The following is a 20,854-nucleotide window of genomic DNA, read 5'->3' as shown; positions in this document are numbered from 1 at the left end:
GATCTTAAAAATAAATCCCTCTTCATTTAACAAGTTGTTTTGCAATGTAGTAAAAATAATGCATTTGTAAATGTGGTTTAAGTATCCAAAAAGTTAATGTGAGCCACTGGATGTATTATTTTTTGCAGAATAGACCACTACTTAGCATCAAATAGCCACTGACAGGATATGAAGCCATAAGAACCTTCTAGAGTTACACCAGTGTTCAATCAGGAAATCTCACTACAGAGCTTGCTGCATGATCACTTTAAGATGTGACCAGGGATGTAAATATTCAGCACTCATTTTAAAATCAGTAAGAAGGACAAATTAAGAGTATGCTCTTTAAGAATAAAAGTTATTGTTATCATTTATGGTTAAAGTGCAATTCCTATTCTGTTTCTATTCTGTTGTACTTGTTTATTAAATTAAGAAGTTCATTAAAAGCTGAAATGAATGTTTATGAATCATTATAGGACTGTTTATAATCTTTTGCAGCTGTAGCTCCACACAGTCTGAGGGTGTTCCATGTGATTTTGAAGATGAAGACTCCTCACTTCCACAGGGGTGATGTAATTTTAAAATCAATAAGAAGGACAAATTAAGGGCATGTTCTTTTTTTAATTAAACTATAGGAAAAATCTTACTTTTATTGTTTATGGTAATATTGCAACAAAAAAAAACTACTTAAAAATACTTAAACATTTTATCTCTATTTGTACATGTTTAGAACACATTACTTGTTCATTCAGAGTGATGTATTCAATCATATCCCTAACAGCCAGACAGGAGTGAAAGAGAAAGGATATATAAGAACATCATCACAGATACAGGATAAGATCAAAACCAACATGACACAGTGGTATTATAAATCCCTCTGCTGTTATTAACTAGAGCGTGTGGGAGATAATTTTTATTCATGAGGATATATGTATGAGGTGTGTGTTTGATGTTGTGTGAAATAATCAGGGGACAGCAGGAGTGAGTTCTCAGGTAAGGTTTATTCGTTAGGTCGTTTGAGCTTGAGAACAATATAGGGTTTAACATGGCATGTTGCTCTGTCACGGGCCTTGCACACAGGCTGCAAGGGCTTTGGAGAACAAATAGTTGTATCAATGATGTCAGTCTGGCAGGCTTTCTCTGCGGTACCAGGCTTTCCAAACTTGGACCAATCAATGGCAGAGACGCACCCTAGATTGTTATGGTCAATCTTCGCTCCACTGGTACCTGGAGCGGCAGTGATCTCATCATGAAGTAAACGCAGCGCGTGCTGGATGGCAATGGTGGTACCAGGCGAAATATCTAGAGTACATACGTAGAAGACAGCGGATAAATCAGAAAAGCCGTGAAGTGTAGAGTGTAATGTAGAAAAATAAAAGAAAGGGTGTTGGCCCCTGAAGGACTAAGAACTTACCCATGCTGTCTCCTGAAGAAGAATGAGGTGTTGGAGAGAGTGTGGCCGAAGACAATCCCACTGGTGGGGGCGGAAACGCCCAATTTTTTAATATAATGATTTAGGGAAGTTTAATTATAATGGTATTCGAAAAGTTGTAAATTCAGAGATAATGGTGTAAAAAAGGAATTTAAAAGGTCCAAAAAAAAAGAAAAATGGGTGGGATTGTCTCGGCAAAGAACCAGTGACGTGTTGCATTGGAAAGATAAGGGAAATGTATATAAAGGCTGTAGTTGGAGTTCCCCGAACAGAGGTTGTTGGGACGTTCATGCGTGAGCATCTCAATTCTTGTGTCAGCGCTGATTACAAAATAAAATCTCTTATCTGCATTCATCTACTCTGCTTGATTGGCTTATTTAGTTTTGAGGCCTTACTAACTATGAGTCTCACTCAGACTGAGCTGTCGGGTCGGTGTGGAGCTGGAGTCAGATTTTAGTAGTGAGTACAGTAGAATTTTGTTCCACAAGAGTCATTACACTGCAGAAAACATACAGCAGACTAAGGCAAACACATATAGTGAGAACATTATAAAGAACTCTCTGTGGTCATAAAAGTGATCTTTAATATTGTACATGGAGCTCATGTCTCACCACATGTTTCTGCTTCACCATATCACAGGCACGACCCAGAATCTACTGTTGTAAATGAATTCCAGAAAAAGTTCAAATTAAATCTATTGAAGAAGTTTCAGTGTTTGCATGGAGTGATAATAAACCCGGGGAACCAAACCCTCCTGAATGAGATCTACACAGAGCTCTACATCACAGAGGGAGACAGTGGAGAAGTCAATAATGAACATGAGGTGAGGCAGATCGAGGCAGCATCCAGGAGAACAACAACAGAGGAAACACCAATCAAATGCAATGACATCTTTAAACCTTTATCTGAACAAGATGAACCCATCAGAACTGTTCTGACAAAGGGAGTCGCTGGCATCGGAAAAACAGTCTCTGTGCAGAAGTTCATTCTGGACTGGGCTGAAGGGAAAGAAAATCAGGACATCTACCTCATATTTCCACTTCCTTTCAGAGAGCTGAATTTGATGAAGGACCAGAAACTGAGTCTGATGGAGCTCCTTCAGTTCTGTTTTAAAGAAACAAAAGAAACTGAAATGTCCAGTTTGGAAAAGGTTCTGTTCATTTTTGACGGATTGGATGAGTGTCGTTTTCCTCTAGATTTCCAGAACACAGTGAGAGTGTGTGATGTAACTGAATCAGCATCAGTGCCGGTGCTGCTGATAAACCTGATTAAAGGGAATCTGCTTCCCTCTGCTCTCATCTGGATCACCTCCCGACCAGCAGCAGCTGATCAAATCCCCTCTGAGTGTGTGCATCGAGTCACAGAGGTACGAGGGTTCAATGACCCACAGAAGGAGGAGTACTTCAGGAAGAGGATCAGTGATCAGAGCCTGGCCAATAACATCATCACACACCTGAAGTCATTAAGAAGCCTCTACATCATGTGCCACATCCCAGTCTTCTGCTGGATTTCAGCCACTGTTCTAGAGAGAATGTTGGGTGAAGCAGAGAGTGGAGAGATCCCCAAGACTCTGACTCAAATGTACACACACTTCCTCATCATTCAGACAAACATCATAAGAGAAAAATACTCAAAGAAGCTGGATAGTTATGAAGAAATGCTTCTTAAACTGGGACAACTGGCTTTTCAGCAGCTGAAGAAAGGGAACCTGATCTTCTATGAGGAAGACCTGAGAGAGTGTGGCATTGATGTGACAGAAGCAGCAGTGTACTCAGGTGTGTGTACACAGATCTTCAGAGAGGAGTCTGGGCTTCACCAGAGTAAAGTGTACTGCTTTGTTCATCTGAGCATTCAGGAGCACCTCGCAGCTCTGTATGTGAACCTGACCTTCATGATGGAAAAGAGGAATGTTCTGAAACAGAATCAGGTCTCTGAACAAGAGACAAAAGAAAATACAATCTCAGATCTACACAAGAGTGCTGTAGATCAGGTTTTAGAGTGTAAGACTGGACAACTGGATCTTTTCCTACGCTTTCTTCTCGGTCTCTCACTGGAGTCCAATCAGAAACTCTTACAGGATTTAGTAATACAGACAACAAGTGGTTCCCAGAGCATAGAAGAAACAGTTCAGTACATAAAGATGAAGATCAGTGAAGATCTTCCTACAGAGAAATCCATCAATCTGTTCTGCTGTCTGAATGAACTTGGTGATAATTCTGTGGAGGAAATCCAGCACTACCTGAAATCTGGAAAACAAGGTGAACTCTCCTATTCACAGTGGTCTGCTCTGGTGTTTGTGTTACTGACATCAGCACAGGAGCTGGAAGAGTTTGACCTGAGTAAATATTTCAGTACAGATAAGATAACAGAAGCTGTTCTTCTGAAGGTAATGCCTGTGATTGCAGCCTCCAGAAAAGCAATGTAAGTAAAGCTGAATATAACTGTTCTACTGATGCAGTGTTAGACAGAGAGAAACTGAAAATAATGAAACAGGGTGGAGATAAAGCAAACAGATAAAATTAAAAGAATAAAAATTGCATGAAAAAATGAATAAGACTGAAGGTCAAGTATTTTAACATAAGCAGGTGGAAGCCAGTGATTTGAGTAGAAATACCTTTAGAAGTTAGTATGATTTAGAGTCATAAACAAGAAGGTCCTTGAAGTTATTAGTTATGATATATATTAGTGCATGTTCACACTTCTGATTCTACCAGTGGTAAAATCATCATCATCCCATAGGAATGTTTTCATTATTATTATTATTATTATTATTATTATTATTATTATTATTATTATTATTTTATTAACTTTCCTGTTGTTATGGCTTGGTAAAGGTTTTATTTGTGAGTTGGAAATGGCCTTTCATAGGAAACTGACTTCAAACAGCGTCATACTTATGAGAGTCAACATTTTTAATTATATTATATAAGAAGAATACTATCTATACTATAGAATCTATTATTTGCTAATTATTTCTATAACTTTTTTGTTACACTGACATATGTTATATACACACGGGGAGATGAAACATATAGATTGTAAGGGGAAGAACATGCCCAGAATTCTACTAACTGGCCCAGAAAACAAATAAGGGGCTCTGGCACAACACACACAAAACACTCTGTCCTTTCTCCTTTTATATAAACATTTTAGATCAGATTCAGTAATTCACAGGCTTTTCAGATTTTTGGATTTTCAGATTTTTGGATCTGAAGCAACCTTTACAGCATTTAAAGGGAAATTCTGGCTTTAAATTAGAATTTAATATATTTATATTTTTCATGGTACGTAGTTGAAGAACCTCAGAAAGCAGGTAGATTTTCCACAGACTATGCTTTGGGGGAAGAAAAACTGAAAATGGGCCATCAGTAGCTCGTGGCTACTGGTGTGTGTGTGTGTGTATGTGTGTTTGTGTGTGTTGTAAGCTCTGCCTGCTAGCTATCTCTCTCTTGCTCTCTCTTGTAAAAGTAGTCACTGAAAGCACAAAAAAACACACATAAGTTGCCTATAGGTAACAAAGCACAGGTAGGAATGATCATGTACAACCTGCCTCCTCTCCGTCCACAGCAGACACTCAACCATGCCCCCACAGCCACAGTAGCATTTTTTTTACAGTGCTGTATCTCTTACTATGTTGGCAGAATTCATAATTTTGTAATTTTCCCTTTTTCACCCAATTGCTACAATACCCAGCATGTACCCATCATGCACCAATACACAATTCAACCTTTGGCAATTGCTTGCTAGCTTCTGGCTTGGCAGCGCATCAGCTTTTATTGTAGCAAATTCACTGTGGGTTTAAAACTAAAGAAAAGCTCAGATAAAAGTAGCTAGAACTAGTTACTATCCACTAATAAATGTCTGTCTTCACCTGTGTAACTTATAGCCAGATAGGGTGGTAAAGTCACAAACACAAAGGTAAATCATCATGTAACATTCCTAGCTAACATTGTGGCATCTATAAAAATTAACAGTGGAAACCTTGAAGACTTGATTTGATAGTTCACACTAGTGTTAGTTCATTATGTATTATTTTATTTCCTTCAGTATCAGGTGTGAGTTACTTGGAGTGAGAAGCTGGTCAGCTCTGGCCTCAGTGCTCAGCTCAGAAACCTCCAATCTTAGAGAACTGCATCTGACTGTGAAAACACTGGATCTGACTAGGACTGATATAGAAGAATCGGGAGTGAAGTGTCTCTCTGCTGTACTGCAGAATCCTCACTGTAAACTGGAGACATTGAGGTAAGACTGTAGCTTTTTCTGTTAATTTATTTAATAAATATTTGATGATTTGCCCACCCTGTTTTACCCAGGCCCACTCACTGTTCAATTTCTGGCATCAAATGTAATGTAATTTTTAATGTTTAAAAATACCTTGTGGTTGTTCAAGAGAGGGCAAACAATCCGACAGGACAGACACATCGTCTTCACAACTACTAAACTAAGATAAAATCTGTAATAAGGACTGTGTCATTGTGTCTCTCTACAGGTTGTGTAATTGTGGTGTCTCAGTTGAAGGCTGTGCTGCTCTGACTTCAGCTCTGAGATCAAACCCCTCACACCTCAGAGGACTGAATCTGTCCTATAATCTACTAGGAGACTCAGGAGTGAAGAGTCTCTCTGCTGTACTGGAGATTCCTCACTGTAAACTGGAGATTCTGAGGTAAGATCATTCTGAGAGTCACATGACCTACACAGTACGACACATTCTCTAATAACGAGACTGAAGTTTTATTTTCTCTAAAGAAGAGTCTTTGGGTTAGATGTATGTATGTAAGAAGCTGAAGCACAAAACCTGACTTGATCCGAATTTTTCTTAAACACTGTATCTAATCACACAAACTGCACCTGGGACACAAACTAAATGCAGGGTTTAATAAAAAAAACAAAAAATGAGTTTACAATTTTCAAGCCTCCAGTCCATGTCCAAATAAATCAGTCCACAACAGCGAGTCAAAATTAGCTCAATCCCTCATAAAACCTGGGGTCCTGCCAGTTGCTCCCAGCAACACCCATGTTAATTTACATCTGGCTGTGCTGATCATGTAAAACTTCAAATCTCAAAAACTTTATTAAATTAAGCAGAATATGTAACCAGAAATACTTTAAATATTGAGTAATGTGGTTTATTTGAGGTATGAATGTTAAGAATTCATAAAATGTAAATTCTACTTATTAGTAGTGCTTGAGTAAAATTGCTTCACTATTGTTATCTCATACAGTATATTATGTTTTTTGGGGGGGGTTTTTGGACTCATAAGACTTCCTATAGTTTTCCTGTAATGGACAAAATCTTCCCCGTATTTACATTGACAGATTACTGAAGAACTGTCAAAACTTAGACACATTTGTGTGTGCAAGGCCTGAAGCCTCTCTTTCACTCTCACTCTGTCAATATAACTGTAACAGCTATTACTTCATCTATCTCTCTATCAATCTACAAAAAGCACAAAAACTCTAAATCTATATTTCTTCCTATCAAGCTACCAGTATCACTTACTTCTTCTGTCTTTCTATTAATAGCACTCTCTTACTGTATGTCTGCTTGTGTCAAAAGTTTGTTCTGACAAACTTGACCTTTCTAGTTTTTAACTACGTTGTTAAATAGAATAATCATGCGATATCAAGAAGTGATGTCATTTATCTTAAACCAAGATAAAACTCTTTAGATAAGGAGTGTGTGATTGTGTTTCTCTACAGGTTGTGTAAGTCTGGTGTCTCAGATGAAGGCTGTGCTGCTCTGACTTCAGCTCTGAGATCAAACCCCTCACACCTGAGAGAACTGGATCTGTCTTTTAATAATGTAGGAGAATCAGGGGTGAAGAGTCTCTCTGCTGTTCTGGAGAATCCTCACTGTAAACTGGAAAAACTGTGGTAAGATCATCTCTCTAAGAGTCAGTTTACTTCTTCACATTCTCTAATTGAAGTATATTTGAGAGTCAGTCTTACTTATTTGATTCTGCAAAATATTTTGTATAATGCACTAGATAGATGCACTAGGCTATGGAGAAACACGTTTATTCCCCTTGTGTAGTGCACTATAAGTATATTAGAGAACTAGATTCAGTCTCTCCGTCTCTCTCTCTGGATGAGCTGAGATTATAGTGTGTTGAGTGTGAGGCTGATGTGTCTTGTACAAGTGGTTCATACTTTTCTATATTTCTATTTATTGTGTTTTATATGTTTATTTCTTTCTGTTTTAAATTATTATTATTTTGTTTTTATGAAAGTTAATTGTGAATGTCTGAAATGTACAATGAAGTACAATGAAGGGTGCCTGTTCCAAGTATTGTTTTGGGAGAAGGGCTGCCCCAGGTAGCAGAAGTTCCCTGTCGAGGGAACTTGACGCTGCGTCACGGCTGACATTATGGGAACGCTTCTATGTGAAAGTTGTGTCTGAAGCTCTGTGTGAAATCACAACAATTTATCAGTATATATAATGGGAATTTATTTAAATTATTTAGGAATTTTGGGAAATTTATATAAACTGTATATACAAACATAAATATAAACATTTTGTTTGGTCCTAAGCCGACATGCAAGCAAACTAATGCAGAAATGAGATTTTTGCCTTTGATTTAATTGTATGTAGAACTTTAATCAATTCTTTCATTGAACAACACAAAAACATAAATGTTGAATGTAAAAAAAAAAACATATTTCCCTATGTTTGCTGTTAAACGTAAGCACACCCCACCCTTTCCCTTCCCATTAAAAACTTTAATCTTCAGGTTCAAATGCAGAACTGTGGATTCGATTTTCTTGTGATAGTCAGAGCCCCCCTTAAGTGACTGAGGGGAATTGTGTGTGTGTGTGTGTGTGTAGGATGGTCTTTTTTGGACAGTTTTTTTAAATGATCTCAATTAAATGTTTGCTCAGTCTATTAAAAAATGATTGTTTTTTACAATAGTAAAATTTTGTTTTTAAATATATATATATATATATATATATATATATATATATATATATATATATATATATATATATATATATATATATATATATTTATGTAATTTACGTGACTACTCACCAAGATGGACATTTTTTGAAACTATTTGGTGTGCAGAATTCAAGAAATGATCAGTGCATGTTATGGAGGAATACACAGTGCATGTGGAGGTGTGGCCTCAATAGCCCTGCAGTGCTGTGCGCATGTGATGGAGGAATATAGGGCTAGGGTTCTCAGGGATGCCCCTTTAGGGCCATTTCCACTGCTGCATACCCCGCAACCTCTGGTGCTTCTGGATTCATCCATGACCACCCATGCTTCTGCTCCTTATACACTATATTGCCAAAAGTATTCGCTCACCTGCCTTGACTCGCATATGAACTTAAGTGACATCCCATTCCTAATCCATAGGGTTCAATATGACGTCGGTCCACCCTTTGCAGCTATAACAGCTTCAACTCTTCTGGGAAGGCTGTCCACAAGGTTTAGGAGTGTGTTTATGGGAATTTTTGACCATTCTTCCAGAAGCGCATTTGTGAGGTCACACACTGATGTTGGACGAGAAGGCCTGGCTCTCAGTCTCCGCTCTAATTCATCCCAAAGGTGTTCTATCGGGTTGAGGTCAGGACTCTGTGCAGGCCAGTCAAGTTCCTCCACACCAGACTCTGTCATCCATGTCTTTATGGACCTTGCTTTGGTCACTGGTGCACAGTCATGTTGGAAGAGGAAGGGGCCAGCTCCAAACTGTTCCCACAAAGTTGGGAGCATGGAATTGTCCAAAATGTCTTGGTATGCTGAAGCATTCAGAGTTCCTTTCACTGGAACTAAGGGGCCAAGCCCAGCTCCTGAAAAACAACCCCACACCATAATTCCCCCTCCACCAAACTTTACACTTGGCACAATGCAGTCAGACAAGTACCGTTCTCCTGGCAACCGCCAAACCCAGACTCGTCCATCAGATTGCCAGATGGAGAAGCGCGATTCGTCACTCCAGAGAACGCGTCTCCACTGCTCTAGAGTCCAGTGGCGGCGTGCTTTACACCACTGCATCCGACGCTTTGCATTGCACTTGGTGATGTATGGCTTGGATGCAGCTGCTCGGCCATGGAAACCCATTCCATGAAGCTCTCTGCGCACTGTTCTTGAGCTAATCTGAAGGCCACATGAAGTTTGGAGGTCTGTAGTGATTGACTCTGCAGAAAGTTGGCGACCTATTCGCACTATGCACCTCAGCATCCGCTGACCCCGCTCCATCAGTTTACGTGGCCTACCACTCCGTGGCTGAGTTGCTGTCATTCCCAAACACTTCCACATTCTTATAATACAGCTGACAGTTGACTGTGGAATATTTAGGAGCGAGGAAATTTCACGACTGGATTTGTTGCACAGGTGGCATCTTATCACAGTTCCACGCTGGAATTCACTGAGCTCCTGAGAGCGACCCATTCTTTCACAAATGTTTGTAAAAACAGTCTGCATGCCTAGGTGCTTAATTTGATACACCTGTGGCCATGGAAGTGATTGGAACACCTGATTCTGATTATTTCGATGGGTGAGCGAATACTTTTGGCAATATAGTGTATGTTGCCACCTCCTGGGTTAGCCCCTGCCAACTTGCTGTTTCAGGGCACTATTCGAGGAAAATGCTACAGAATCCAGTTTCCCTTCCGTTCTCCTTCTTTCATGGTGTGCTGCCCTCTGACACAGGCCGAAACTCGTTCGTCCATGAGGAACCCCGCTCGCATCTGAGAAAGGGGCTGTAGATTGCATTTCCCTCCCAGGTCAAGCTGGCATGCCTTGTTTCCCAAAAAGGACAGGCTACACCCAATTTTAGACCTGTGTGCTCTAATTTTATGCTGAGACTCAAGCATGTTATGTTAAGACTCAAGGTCATTGTGTTGCAGATCAGGTCTGAAGACTGATTTGCAATGATAATCCTGAATGGTGCATAACTTCACATATGCATCTCACCAAAGCACAGGAGACTCCCCTGCTTCGCTTTTGGGGTGAAGTGTACCAGTGCCAGTTTCTCCTTTTAGGTCTAGTCTGCTCTGGTATTATTGCACCCTGGGGCATCCATGTACTCAATTATCCAGATGACTGGCTCATGTTGGCTCAGTCGAGGGAAGTAGCAGCCAATCAATGAGATGCAATTCTTCCCCACATGAGGTCCCTAGGCCTCAACCCAGTGAAGTGCATGCTTTCTGTCTCTATGAGAACCACCTTCTGTGGGATAGTTTGGGATTTAGCCATGGTGCAGGCACATCTGTCTTTCACTTTGGGAAATTCCATCCTTTCTGCCATAAAGGTCTGACATTATAATCTGACTAGGTCAGTGCCTCTCTGCCTCTCAGGCTTAGAGGGTACTTGGCTCATGACTGTAGCAGCCAAAGCCCTGGCCATGGCATTTAGGAGGGCTCCTGTCTCTCATGGCACACACATTGCATGAAGATGGGGGCTATGTTTTTAGTGCTGAAACACTTTCTCCTGAAACTCAGGGGCTACCTTCGGAGGTCCCCTTCATTAAACACCTCTGGTGTAATTGGCCTTGTCAGGATTGAGTTCACTGCCCTGTTAGTACAGTGCTAGAGTTCCTGCAGACATGCCTGCACGTATCGCTATCCACACCTCAGGCATCCATTCGCACTTCCTTCAGACAAGGAGAAGCTGAAGTAAAAACCCGTTTTTTTTTTACATGAGCCGATAAATTGGTGTGATTTCACACAGAGCTTCAGACACAACCTCTACATAGAAGCGTTCCCATAGCCTCAGCCATGACGCAGCATCTTTTTTCCATCTCAGGGAACCAGGTTACATACATAATTTTATTTCTTGTCACAGGATCACAAACAGAATAGATTCAGCTGTTAGTGTGGAAGATTGAAGCTTCCCATTAGGAGAAGTGACCAGGCATAACAAATTTTTGTCTGCATCTCATATGAATTGTGTTTGTGAAGGCAGTTGGTTTAGCAAATCAGCTGGTGGTAGTAGTGATTTCCCTTAATCCTCTGTCTATGCTGTCAAAAGGAATTACCTTGACTAATATACTTTTCATTTTTCATTTTTCACTTTTCATACCATACTCGATATGGTAAGCTGTTCTCACTGATAAAGATTATTCCAACTGGGAGTAAGTCTCCTTGGGGTAGGGGGCTGCAGCAGAAGAGAGAGTAGTGTTTGTTTTTGGTGTTGATCAGAAAACAAATAAGAAATCCCTCTATACTGTATGTAGTTTCTCAATTAATAAAATTGTAGTTGCTTTATAATAGAGCCCAAAGCACCTACATTGTGCTCATGAGCATCAGAACTGGACCATGGAGCAATGGAAGAAGGTGGCCTGGTCTGATGACTCATTTCTTTTACATTTTGTGGAGGGCAGGTACATGGGGAAGTGATGGCAACAGGATGCACCTATGGCAACAGGGAAAAAGGCAAGCAAACAGAGTATCAGATACCACAGCACACCTTCAGATGTCTTGTGGAATCCATGCCTCCATTGGTCAGAGCTGTTTTGATATCACAAGGAGGACCCACACAATATTAGGTGATTTTAATGTTAATGCAGATCAGGGTAAGTGAGACAGGTGGCACACGTTAAAGGTGGCCAGTGCCATTTCCAAGTTTGACTGCTACAGCAATCCAGCCATGCTAGGTTCATGATAGACAAGATGATTAAATGCTTTTGAATTGTTTGCAGAAAAAAAAGAGTTTGGGTCCTGACTGACAATAAGACAATCAGACTCTACAAAAAAAGATGGAGAGGCATTGCAACAACCGGCATTACAATGGCATATATAGGTTGAAATGTCTGGTGATCAGAGTCACCAGACTTTGGCCTTGAAGGCCAAAGGTGGAGGAAATGAAAGCCTGAGAGCCTGAAACATAGCCAGTTAAAGTAGCCATTTCATACCACAATTTACAGGTATCTGAGAACCTCTGCACAGATTGACAAAAAGGAAATAAAAATGTGCTAAGCAAAAGAAAGCTTTCAAAGGTCAGCTGGGTGAAGCTACAGCTCTTGGCTATTTTGACAAAGAGGAAACAGCAAAACAATCGAGGAATGCCAAAATGCCCTTACTACAAAGGAATTGGACCAAATCTCAGCAATAGATGTAGAATTACAGAGACTTCAAACATTAAAGCAGGTGATTTCGAAAACTGCCATGGATATAAACACATTGCTGGATTAGAGAAGAGAAATACACAAGTACGTTATGGTTTGCAGATCCAACTATTTACAACAGGCAAAAGAAACTCAATTTTCAATAGAAGGTAAGGTAAAGAGGGAATTTACCAGATATCACCAGTTATTGGATCCCCTGCAGCTTGCTTGCCAAGCAGTGGATGTCAGTGGATGTTGCAGATAACATGGAGCTGCACTACATCCTTCAAAACCTTGACTACCTAGGGACATGGGTCGGATGCACGGATTTTGCTTGTTGACTTCGGTTTGGCTTTTAACACAATAATCCTGATAATCCTCCCCTCCAAACTCCTACAGCTAACAGTATCCCCTGCCACCCGTCAGTGGATCTGCAGTTTTCTGACAGGCAGGAAACAACAAGTGAGGCTGGACAGTGTTACCTCCACTATATGGACAGTCAGCACTGGCTCCCCATGGATGTGTCCTCTTCCAACTGCTATTCTTCTTTTATACTAATGACTACACCTCCAAGGACCAAGCTGTTAAACTTCTGAAGTTTGAAGTACAGTCAGTGGACCCAGGATGGTGATGAGTCTGCATATCGGCTGGAGGTGCTGGTACTATGGTGCTGTCAGAACAATCTGGAGCTGAACATGCTCGAAACTGTGGAAATGACAGTGGACTTTAGAAGACACCCCTCAACACTACTTCCACTCACAATATCCAACAGCTCACTGTCATATATCCTTCAAGTTTCTGGAAACAACAGTTTCCCAAGATCTGAAATGGGAGTCAAACAAGGCCCAGCAGAGGATGTACTTTCTGCACCAATTAAGGAAGCTTGGTCTGCCACAGGAGCTATTGGTACAGTTCTACACTGAATTTGTCCTGTGCACATCCACCACCATCTGGTTGTTATAGCAGGAAAAATCTTTGGTGCTCCCCTGCCCACTCTTCATGACTTACAGTGAGGGAAAAAATGATTTGATCCCCTGCTGATTTTGTACGTTTGGCCACTGACAAAGAAATGATTAGTCTGTAATTTTAATGGTAGGTTTATCTGAACAGTGAGAGACAGAGTAACAACAAAAAAATCCAGAAAAACACATTTCAAAAAAGTTCTACATTGATTTGCATTTTATTGAGTGAAATAAGTATTTGACCCCTTTACAAAACATGACTTAGTACTTGGTGGCAAACCCTTGTTGGCAATCACAGACGTCAGACATTTCTTGTAGTTGGCCACCAGGTTTGCACACATCTCACATCTCAAGGAATTTGGGCCCACTCCTCTTTGCAGATCCTCTCCAAGTCATTAAGGTTTTGTGGCTGACCCTTCAGCTCCCTCCACAGATTTTCTATGGGATTAAGGTCTGGAGACTGGCTAGGCCACTACAGGACCTTAATGTGCTTCTTTTTGAACCACTCCTTTGTTGCCTTGGCCATGTGTTTTGGGTCATTGTCAGGCTGGAATATCCATCCACAACACATTTTCAATGCCCTGGCTGAGGGAAGGAGGTTCTCATCCAAGATTTAACGGTACATGGCTACCTCCATCGTCCCTCTGATGCGGTGCAGTTTTCCTGTCACTTGGGGATGGTGTACTTGGGGTCATAGGCAGCATTCCTCCTCCTCCAAACACGACAAGTTGAGTTGATGCCAAAGAGCTGGATTTTGGTCTCATTTGACCACAACACTTTCACCCAGTTCTCCTCTGAATCATTCAGATGTTCACTGGCAAACTTCAGATGAGCCTGTACATGTGCTTTCTTTAGCAGGGGGACCTTGCGGGCGCTACTGGATTTCAGTCTTTCACGGCGTAGTGTGTCACCAATTGTTTTCTTGGTGACTATGGTCCCAGCTGCCTTGAGATCATTGACAAAATCCTTCAGTGTAATTCTGAGCTGATTCCTCACCATTCTCATGATCATTGAAACTCCACAAGGTGAGATCTTGCATGGAGCCCCAGACCGAGGAAGATTGACAGTCCTTTTGTGTTTCTTCCATTTGGGAATAATTGCACCAACTGTTGTCACCTTCTCACCAAGCTGCTTGGAGATGGTCTTGTAGCTCATTCCAGCCTTGTGTAGGTCTACAATCTTGTCCCTGACATCCATGGACAGCTCTTTGGTCTTGGCCATGATGGAGAGTTTGGAATCTGATTGATTGCTTCCTTCTGTGGACGGTGTCTTTCATACAGTTAACGAGCTGAGATTAAGAGCACTCCTTAAGAGAGAGTGTTCTTAGTACTGTAATCTCAGCTCCTTACCTGTATAAAAGACACCTGGGAGCCAGAAATCTTTCTGACTGATAGGGGATCAAATACTTATCTCACTCATTAAAATGCAAATCAATGTAGAACTTTTCTGAAAAGCGTTTTTCTGGATTTTTTTTGTTGTTATTCTGTCTCTCACTGTTCAAATACACCTACCATTAAAATTACAGACTGATCATTTCTTTGTCAGTGGGCAAACGTACAAAATCACCAGGGGATCAAATAATTTTTTTCCCTCACTGTATACTCCATAAGAACCAGGAAATGGTAAGAAAAAATCACTACAGTCCCCTCACACCCTAGACAACCTTTTTCAACTCCTCTTGTATGGCACCTGCCTAATATTTTGTTGATCCTCCTTTTGCTGCCAAAACAGCCCTGAACCACCGAGGCATGGACTCCACTGGATCCCTAAAGATGTGCTGTGGTATCTGGCACCATGATGTTAGCAGCAGATCCTTTAAGTCCTGTAAATTGCGAGGTGGAGCCTCCATGGATCAGACTTGTTTGTTCAGCACATCCCACAGATGCTCAATTGGATTAAGATCTGTGGAATTTGGAGGGCAAGTCAACACCTAGAACCCGCTGTTGTGCTCATTAAACCATTCCAGAACCATTTTTGCTTTGTGGCACAACACAATATCCTGCTGAAAGAGATCAGAGCCATCAGAAAATACCGTTTCACATGGTCTGCAACAATGATTAGGTAGGTGGTGCATGTCAAAGTAACATACACATTGATAGCAGGACCCAAGGTTTCCCAGCAGAACATTGCCCAAAGCATGACACTGCTTCTGCTGGCTTGCCTTCTTCCCATAGTGCATTCTGCTGCCATGTGTTCCCCAGATAAGCAACGCACACAGGCACACACCCGGCCATCCACGTGATTTAAAAAAAAAAACGTGATTCATCAGACCAGGCCACCATCTCCATTTCTCCATGGCCCATTTCTGATGCTCATGTGCCTATTGTTGGCATTTTCGATGGTGCACAGGAGTCAGCATGGTGCACCCTAGACTGGTCTGCAGCTATGCAGCCCCATACACAACAAACTGTGATGCACTGTGTATACTGTCACCTTTCTATCAGAACCAGCATTAACTTCTTCAGCAATTTAGGCAACAGTAGTTCGTCTGTTGGAATCGGACAACACAGGCCAGCCTCCGCTCCCCACGCACATGAATGAGCCTTGGCCGCCCATGACCTTGTCGCCGGTTCACCACTGTTCCTTCCTTGGACCACTTTTGATAGATACTAACCACTGCAGACTGGGAACACCCCACAAGAGTTGCAGTTTTAGATATGTGTGGCAGGGCGGGGGCGCCGCACCACTAAACGTAATACAGTGCAATTTCTTTCCTTAGCTAATTAGTATCTGACTATGCCACCTGAGACCCAGGACTCAATTTGTCTATCTAGTTACCAATTTCAGTTAGTACCACTCACATTCTCCACCGAGGGTGAGGCACGAATGGACACTCAAGTGATAAAATCACAAGCATAGCTAAAATAGCAAACATATAAAAAGAGATGGTTCATGAGGGAAAAAGATACAGTCCATAAGCAGTCTACAAGCAGTCCGTGTATGATATCTTGTTGGCCAGCAGCAATTGTCCTGGTTCAGTTCCACTGCGACAGGTGCTCCAATCACCTAACCACTAGGGAAGGATAAGACAAATCACTGCCAGTATCTCTAGCCCACTTCACATGTAAAAAGCTATTACTACTATTCCCTTGTGCATATAATATCCCGCAATCCACCCCAAGCCAGTGCCACAGCACACAAACAGAATAAATAAGGAAGTACAGGGTCTACAGGCTAGGATGTTGGTACTGAACTTCTGTCACAGTCTCTACTTATAAGCTTAAGCAATGTTAAACAAACACAGGTCTTCATCCATCATCTGCTTGAAATGGATCAAACACTAGAAACGGTACTCACAATATGACTGGGCAGCCCCATGGTACCCAGTTCTGCTGAAATCCTGTGTTGTACACGTGACAACCTACAGTCACCGTCGTGCTTGCTGCACCTCGACTCACTTGCACTTCCAGTCACTTGTCTGCTCAGCTCCGCTGTTTTTGTCCATTATTGCCACCACCGTGACACTCTCACTCAGCCGCCTGGAACTCTCATGCGGATATCCTCTCCTCCATACGCTCCTCAAGCCGTCCGTGTTCCCGGCACCAAGGGAGTTCCATTACCCATGGCAACACCGGTGCCTGCACACTACAGCGCAACCAGAAGATAAACTTCTGTTGGCGCCCATGTGCCTGAACATCGAACTGAAGAATGCTCGGTCCAACTCTTCATTGTGCGCTTCTTAAAAGGGCAGCAGTCTCCACCCCGTCCCCACCAGCACATCACCATCACAATTTGGCCCTTGTCAAATTCACTCAAATCCATTTGCTTGCTCATTTTTCCTGCTTCTAATGCATCAACTTTGAAAACAAAATGTTCCCTTGCTGCCTAATATATCCCACCCACTAACAGGTGCCATGAGGAGAAGATAATCAGTGTTTTTCTCTTCACCTGTCAGTGGTCAAAATTTTATGGCTGATCAGTGTATAAATACTGTACTGTAACAGTCACTCATCACTTCATCCCTATATGTTACACACACTACTGATGCTTGCACTACTCACACATTTTGTACTGTATATTGTGTATTGTACAAACAGTCATCATATATGATATACACTACTGTTATTTGTTACTTTGCTAACCTTTCTTATACTCTAAATATTGTTGTCTTTTTTCTAAATAGCATTGTCTGTAAATTCAATGTATAGTGTTATTTTATGTCTGTACTTCTGAGGGTCACCAACATCTGTTGATGTAGACTGTGTCATTGTTTATCTTTGCAGGTTGTGGGATTGTGGTGTATCAGATGAAGGCTGTGCTGCTCTGACTTCAGCTCTGAGATCAAACCCCTCACACCTGAGAGACCTGAATCTGTCTGGGAATAAACTAGGAGACTCAGGAGTGAAGAGTCTCTCTGCTGTACTGGAGAATCCTCACTGTAAACTGGAGACACTGGGGTAAGATCATCTCTCTGAGAGTCACATAACCTGCTCTTTAGTAAGACACATTCTCTAATAGTGAGACTGAAGCAGATGTTTTAGGTTCATCATTTCCTGAGGAGAAAGATTGTTTCTTTTCACTGCAAACTTATGATTTGTCACAGAGCATATGGGTAAGATGTACATAGGTGAGAAGCTGCAGTGCAAAATGTGACTTAATGCAACTGCCATGTGTCTGAAATGACTGTAAAATTTATTTATTTAATTTATTAGTTTAATTAATTTATTACATTGAAACTAATCAGACAAGTTAAATGCTCCGTATAAGGTGCAGTGAAATGGAAATAATCTAAAAATAAATACATGAAAGTTGGAAACTGAAATGGGAAGTTAATGCCATAGCATTGAAAAATAGAAAGGTTACATAAAGCAAATTAGACTTTGAAAATGAAAAAAGTGGCAAAATATATTAAGAGATTAAAAAAGAAAAAGGGAGTAAAAAGAGCTTTTTTGCTGATTTCTTTTTAGTGTACATAAAGCTGAAATTCTTTATTCTGTCAGAGCACATTTGTTTAGTACATATCCATCTAATGGCTATGAACAGGGTTGCCAGATCTGTGTTAAAGAAGCAGCTCAATGAACAATCAGTATTAAAACTATGCAGTTTTCCTTAAAATTTCTCTCAATTATATTAAAATATGGCCTCAGATTATTACATACATCCTCACTGAATCTTCACTGTAAACTGGAGAAACTGGAGTAAGATAATCTTTCCCAGAGTCACATGACCTGCTCCTTAGTAAGACACCTTCTCTAATAGTGAGACTGAAGCAGATGTTTTAGGTTCATCCTGTCCTGAGGAGAAAGATTGTTTCTTTTCACTGCAAACTGATAATTTGTCACAGAGCCTACGGGTAAGAGTCAGTATTAAAACTATGCAATTTTCCTCAGTAGTTCTCTCAATGATATAATAAGTTCTTTTAAGAGATTTGGTCATAAAGAGTGAATAAACACACTCACTCAAATACAATCATATAGGTAACCAAACACACTTCCAATTATTTTTCACTTTTTTGTGAGATCCTTCTCACACAACAAGCTGGGCATATCTGTCTTTGTCATTCTTCTAAATAAGTTTTAATTACTTTATAAACCCCTAGACCCTGATTAACCCAATTTTTTTATAGTTTTATAATTTGGATGTTATTTAATAATAAATTATTAGCAAGTAATTGGATTTAGAAGAGATTTAGGATTATTGCATTATAATTTACATCTTATATTTGATGATAGTGTTTGTTCTTCACCATGATTCAAACTTTTACTTCCTTTGTTCTGGAATATTATAAATATATGCACAACAGTTAAAAACTAAATATAACAGATTCAAACTAAATAACTAAAGCCATGTTGGTTGTGGAGAGTAGCATTTTTTTTTTTAATAATAACTGTTCAGAAGCAGATGAGATCTATTGTGATTCATGTAGTATTAAATCTGAGCGTAAGATGAACCTATTCAAATTTAGTTCAAATACTTGAACTCAACTCCTTGAACTTCAAATGAAAAAGGTAGCTTAACCTGTGAAGTTCACTTCTAAATGAAGTGATTCAATGCAAGTTGTTCACAATCATTCTTGGGGTGTAACATGGATATGCATTTCCTTCCATATTAATGGTATGAAATGAATATCATGGTAAATATTGATATCAAACAATATTAAAAAAAAAAAAAAAATCTGATAATATTTTTGGTCATATCTACCAGCACATAATATCATAATAATGACAAAAAAGTATGTGAACCAATTACTGTAGCTACCAGCTTCTATCTAATTTCTAACTAGTCCAAACTAGTTTCAGGTATGATTATGGTATGTCTGATGTCAATAAAAGTCTGTTTTAATCTGTTAAAGACAGAAAGAGAGAGAGAGAGAGAGAGAGAGAGAGAGAGAGATTTTGCAATGATGTATTGGGGAAAGGTTTAATAAAACATTTCTAAAGACCCAGCGTGTGTGAATAAGTCTAAATTATCATTTTAATTATATTAAACAGGTAAGTGGAATAAATAGGTGATATAAAATCCTAAAATAATTCTGAAAAATAAAATCACCAAATAAACACATAATCCTTAATGTAAGTCTCAAACCAAGATAAAAAAAAAAAAATGTTGCTGAAGAATGAATGGTTGTGTCTCTCTACAGGATGCGTAAGTGTGGTATCTCAGATGAAGGCTGTGTTGCTCTGACTTCAGCTCTGAGATCAAACCCCTCACACCTGAGAGAACTGGATCTGTCTAGTAATAATCTAGGAGACTCAGGAGTGAAGAGTCTCTCTGCTGTACTGGAGAATCCTCACTGTACACTGGAGAAACTTGTGTAAGATAATATCTTTAAACGTTAATAATAAATACATTCTTATCTGTATTTTTTTGAGCAATAAAATATTCACAATAAATAGTACACACTTTGCTCACACATTTTACATGATGCACAGCAATGCTTCATCCACAGTGGATGTAATGATGCTACAGCAATTACGTCATGTACGAACCCGTAAAGGAGACAAGCGTTCTAGAACCAGGAAAAGAAAGAAATTTCAGAAACTTACAAATGATTGCCCATGAGGAGAGTCAGATGCCCACTGAAGATAATGAATTTGTAGTGAAAAGAAGTCACAAAAATGTAGTAATATGAAAGTGGTTTGGATTTCAAAACTTTAAGCAGCACAGTGTTTATTGTACAATGTGTAGGCGACACACTGAAACGCAAATGAAGATGGGAGACAAAACAACATTTTTTTAACCACTTGATAATGTATCAAGTTGAGTATACAGAAGGTCTGTTGTCCAAGACTGCTAGCACTAGCATCCATACTTATAAACAATCCTCCTCTGGTAGTCTGACAGTGAATCCTCTGCAGTAGTCACTCATATCTGCCTTAGGTGAGAAGCAAAGACATAAAATTTTATACTGAAAGACATTCTTCCAATTAGAACAGTGAAATAACCAGGTATGAATTCCTTGGATGAAAACATTTTTCAAAAACAGCTTA

At 40.1% G+C, this 20,854-nt stretch overlaps 2 protein-coding genes across 4 annotated transcripts in view; one reads left to right on the top strand and one right to left on the bottom strand.

Annotated features, from left to right (window-relative positions):
• The window catches only part of LOC131370456 (NACHT, LRR and PYD domains-containing protein 3-like), an 89,572-nt gene that overhangs the window by 28,443 nt on the left and 40,275 nt on the right, over positions 1-20,854 (bottom strand). The gene's annotated exons all lie outside the window — the stretch shown is intronic.
• Positions 1-20,854, top strand: part of LOC131370005 (NACHT, LRR and PYD domains-containing protein 12-like) — a 30,162-nt gene that overhangs the window by 3,612 nt on the left and 5,696 nt on the right. For 2 of the 3 annotated variants that reach the window (XM_058416993.1, XM_058416994.1), the window contains 7 exons: positions 478-546; positions 2,051-3,832; positions 5,459-5,653; positions 5,901-6,074; positions 7,112-7,285; positions 17,648-17,821; positions 20,005-20,178. In XM_058416993.1, coding sequence (XP_058272976.1) covers positions 478-546; positions 2,051-3,832; positions 5,459-5,653; positions 5,901-6,074; positions 7,112-7,285; positions 17,648-17,821; positions 20,005-20,178 — 2,742 coding nt within the window. The remainder of the gene's footprint in view (positions 1-477; positions 547-2,050; positions 3,833-5,458; positions 5,654-5,900; positions 6,075-7,111; positions 7,286-17,647; positions 17,822-20,004; positions 20,179-20,854) is intronic. The other variant, XM_058416995.1, reaches the window with a different exon arrangement.

This window comes from Hemibagrus wyckioides, linkage group LG19, assembly GCF_019097595.1.
Source record: "Hemibagrus wyckioides isolate EC202008001 linkage group LG19, SWU_Hwy_1.0, whole genome shotgun sequence".
Classification (NCBI taxonomy): Eukaryota; Metazoa; Chordata; class Actinopteri; order Siluriformes; family Bagridae; genus Hemibagrus; species Hemibagrus wyckioides.
Note: the sequence above shows the minus strand (reverse complement) of the source record. Positions and strands in the feature narration are given on the sequence as shown.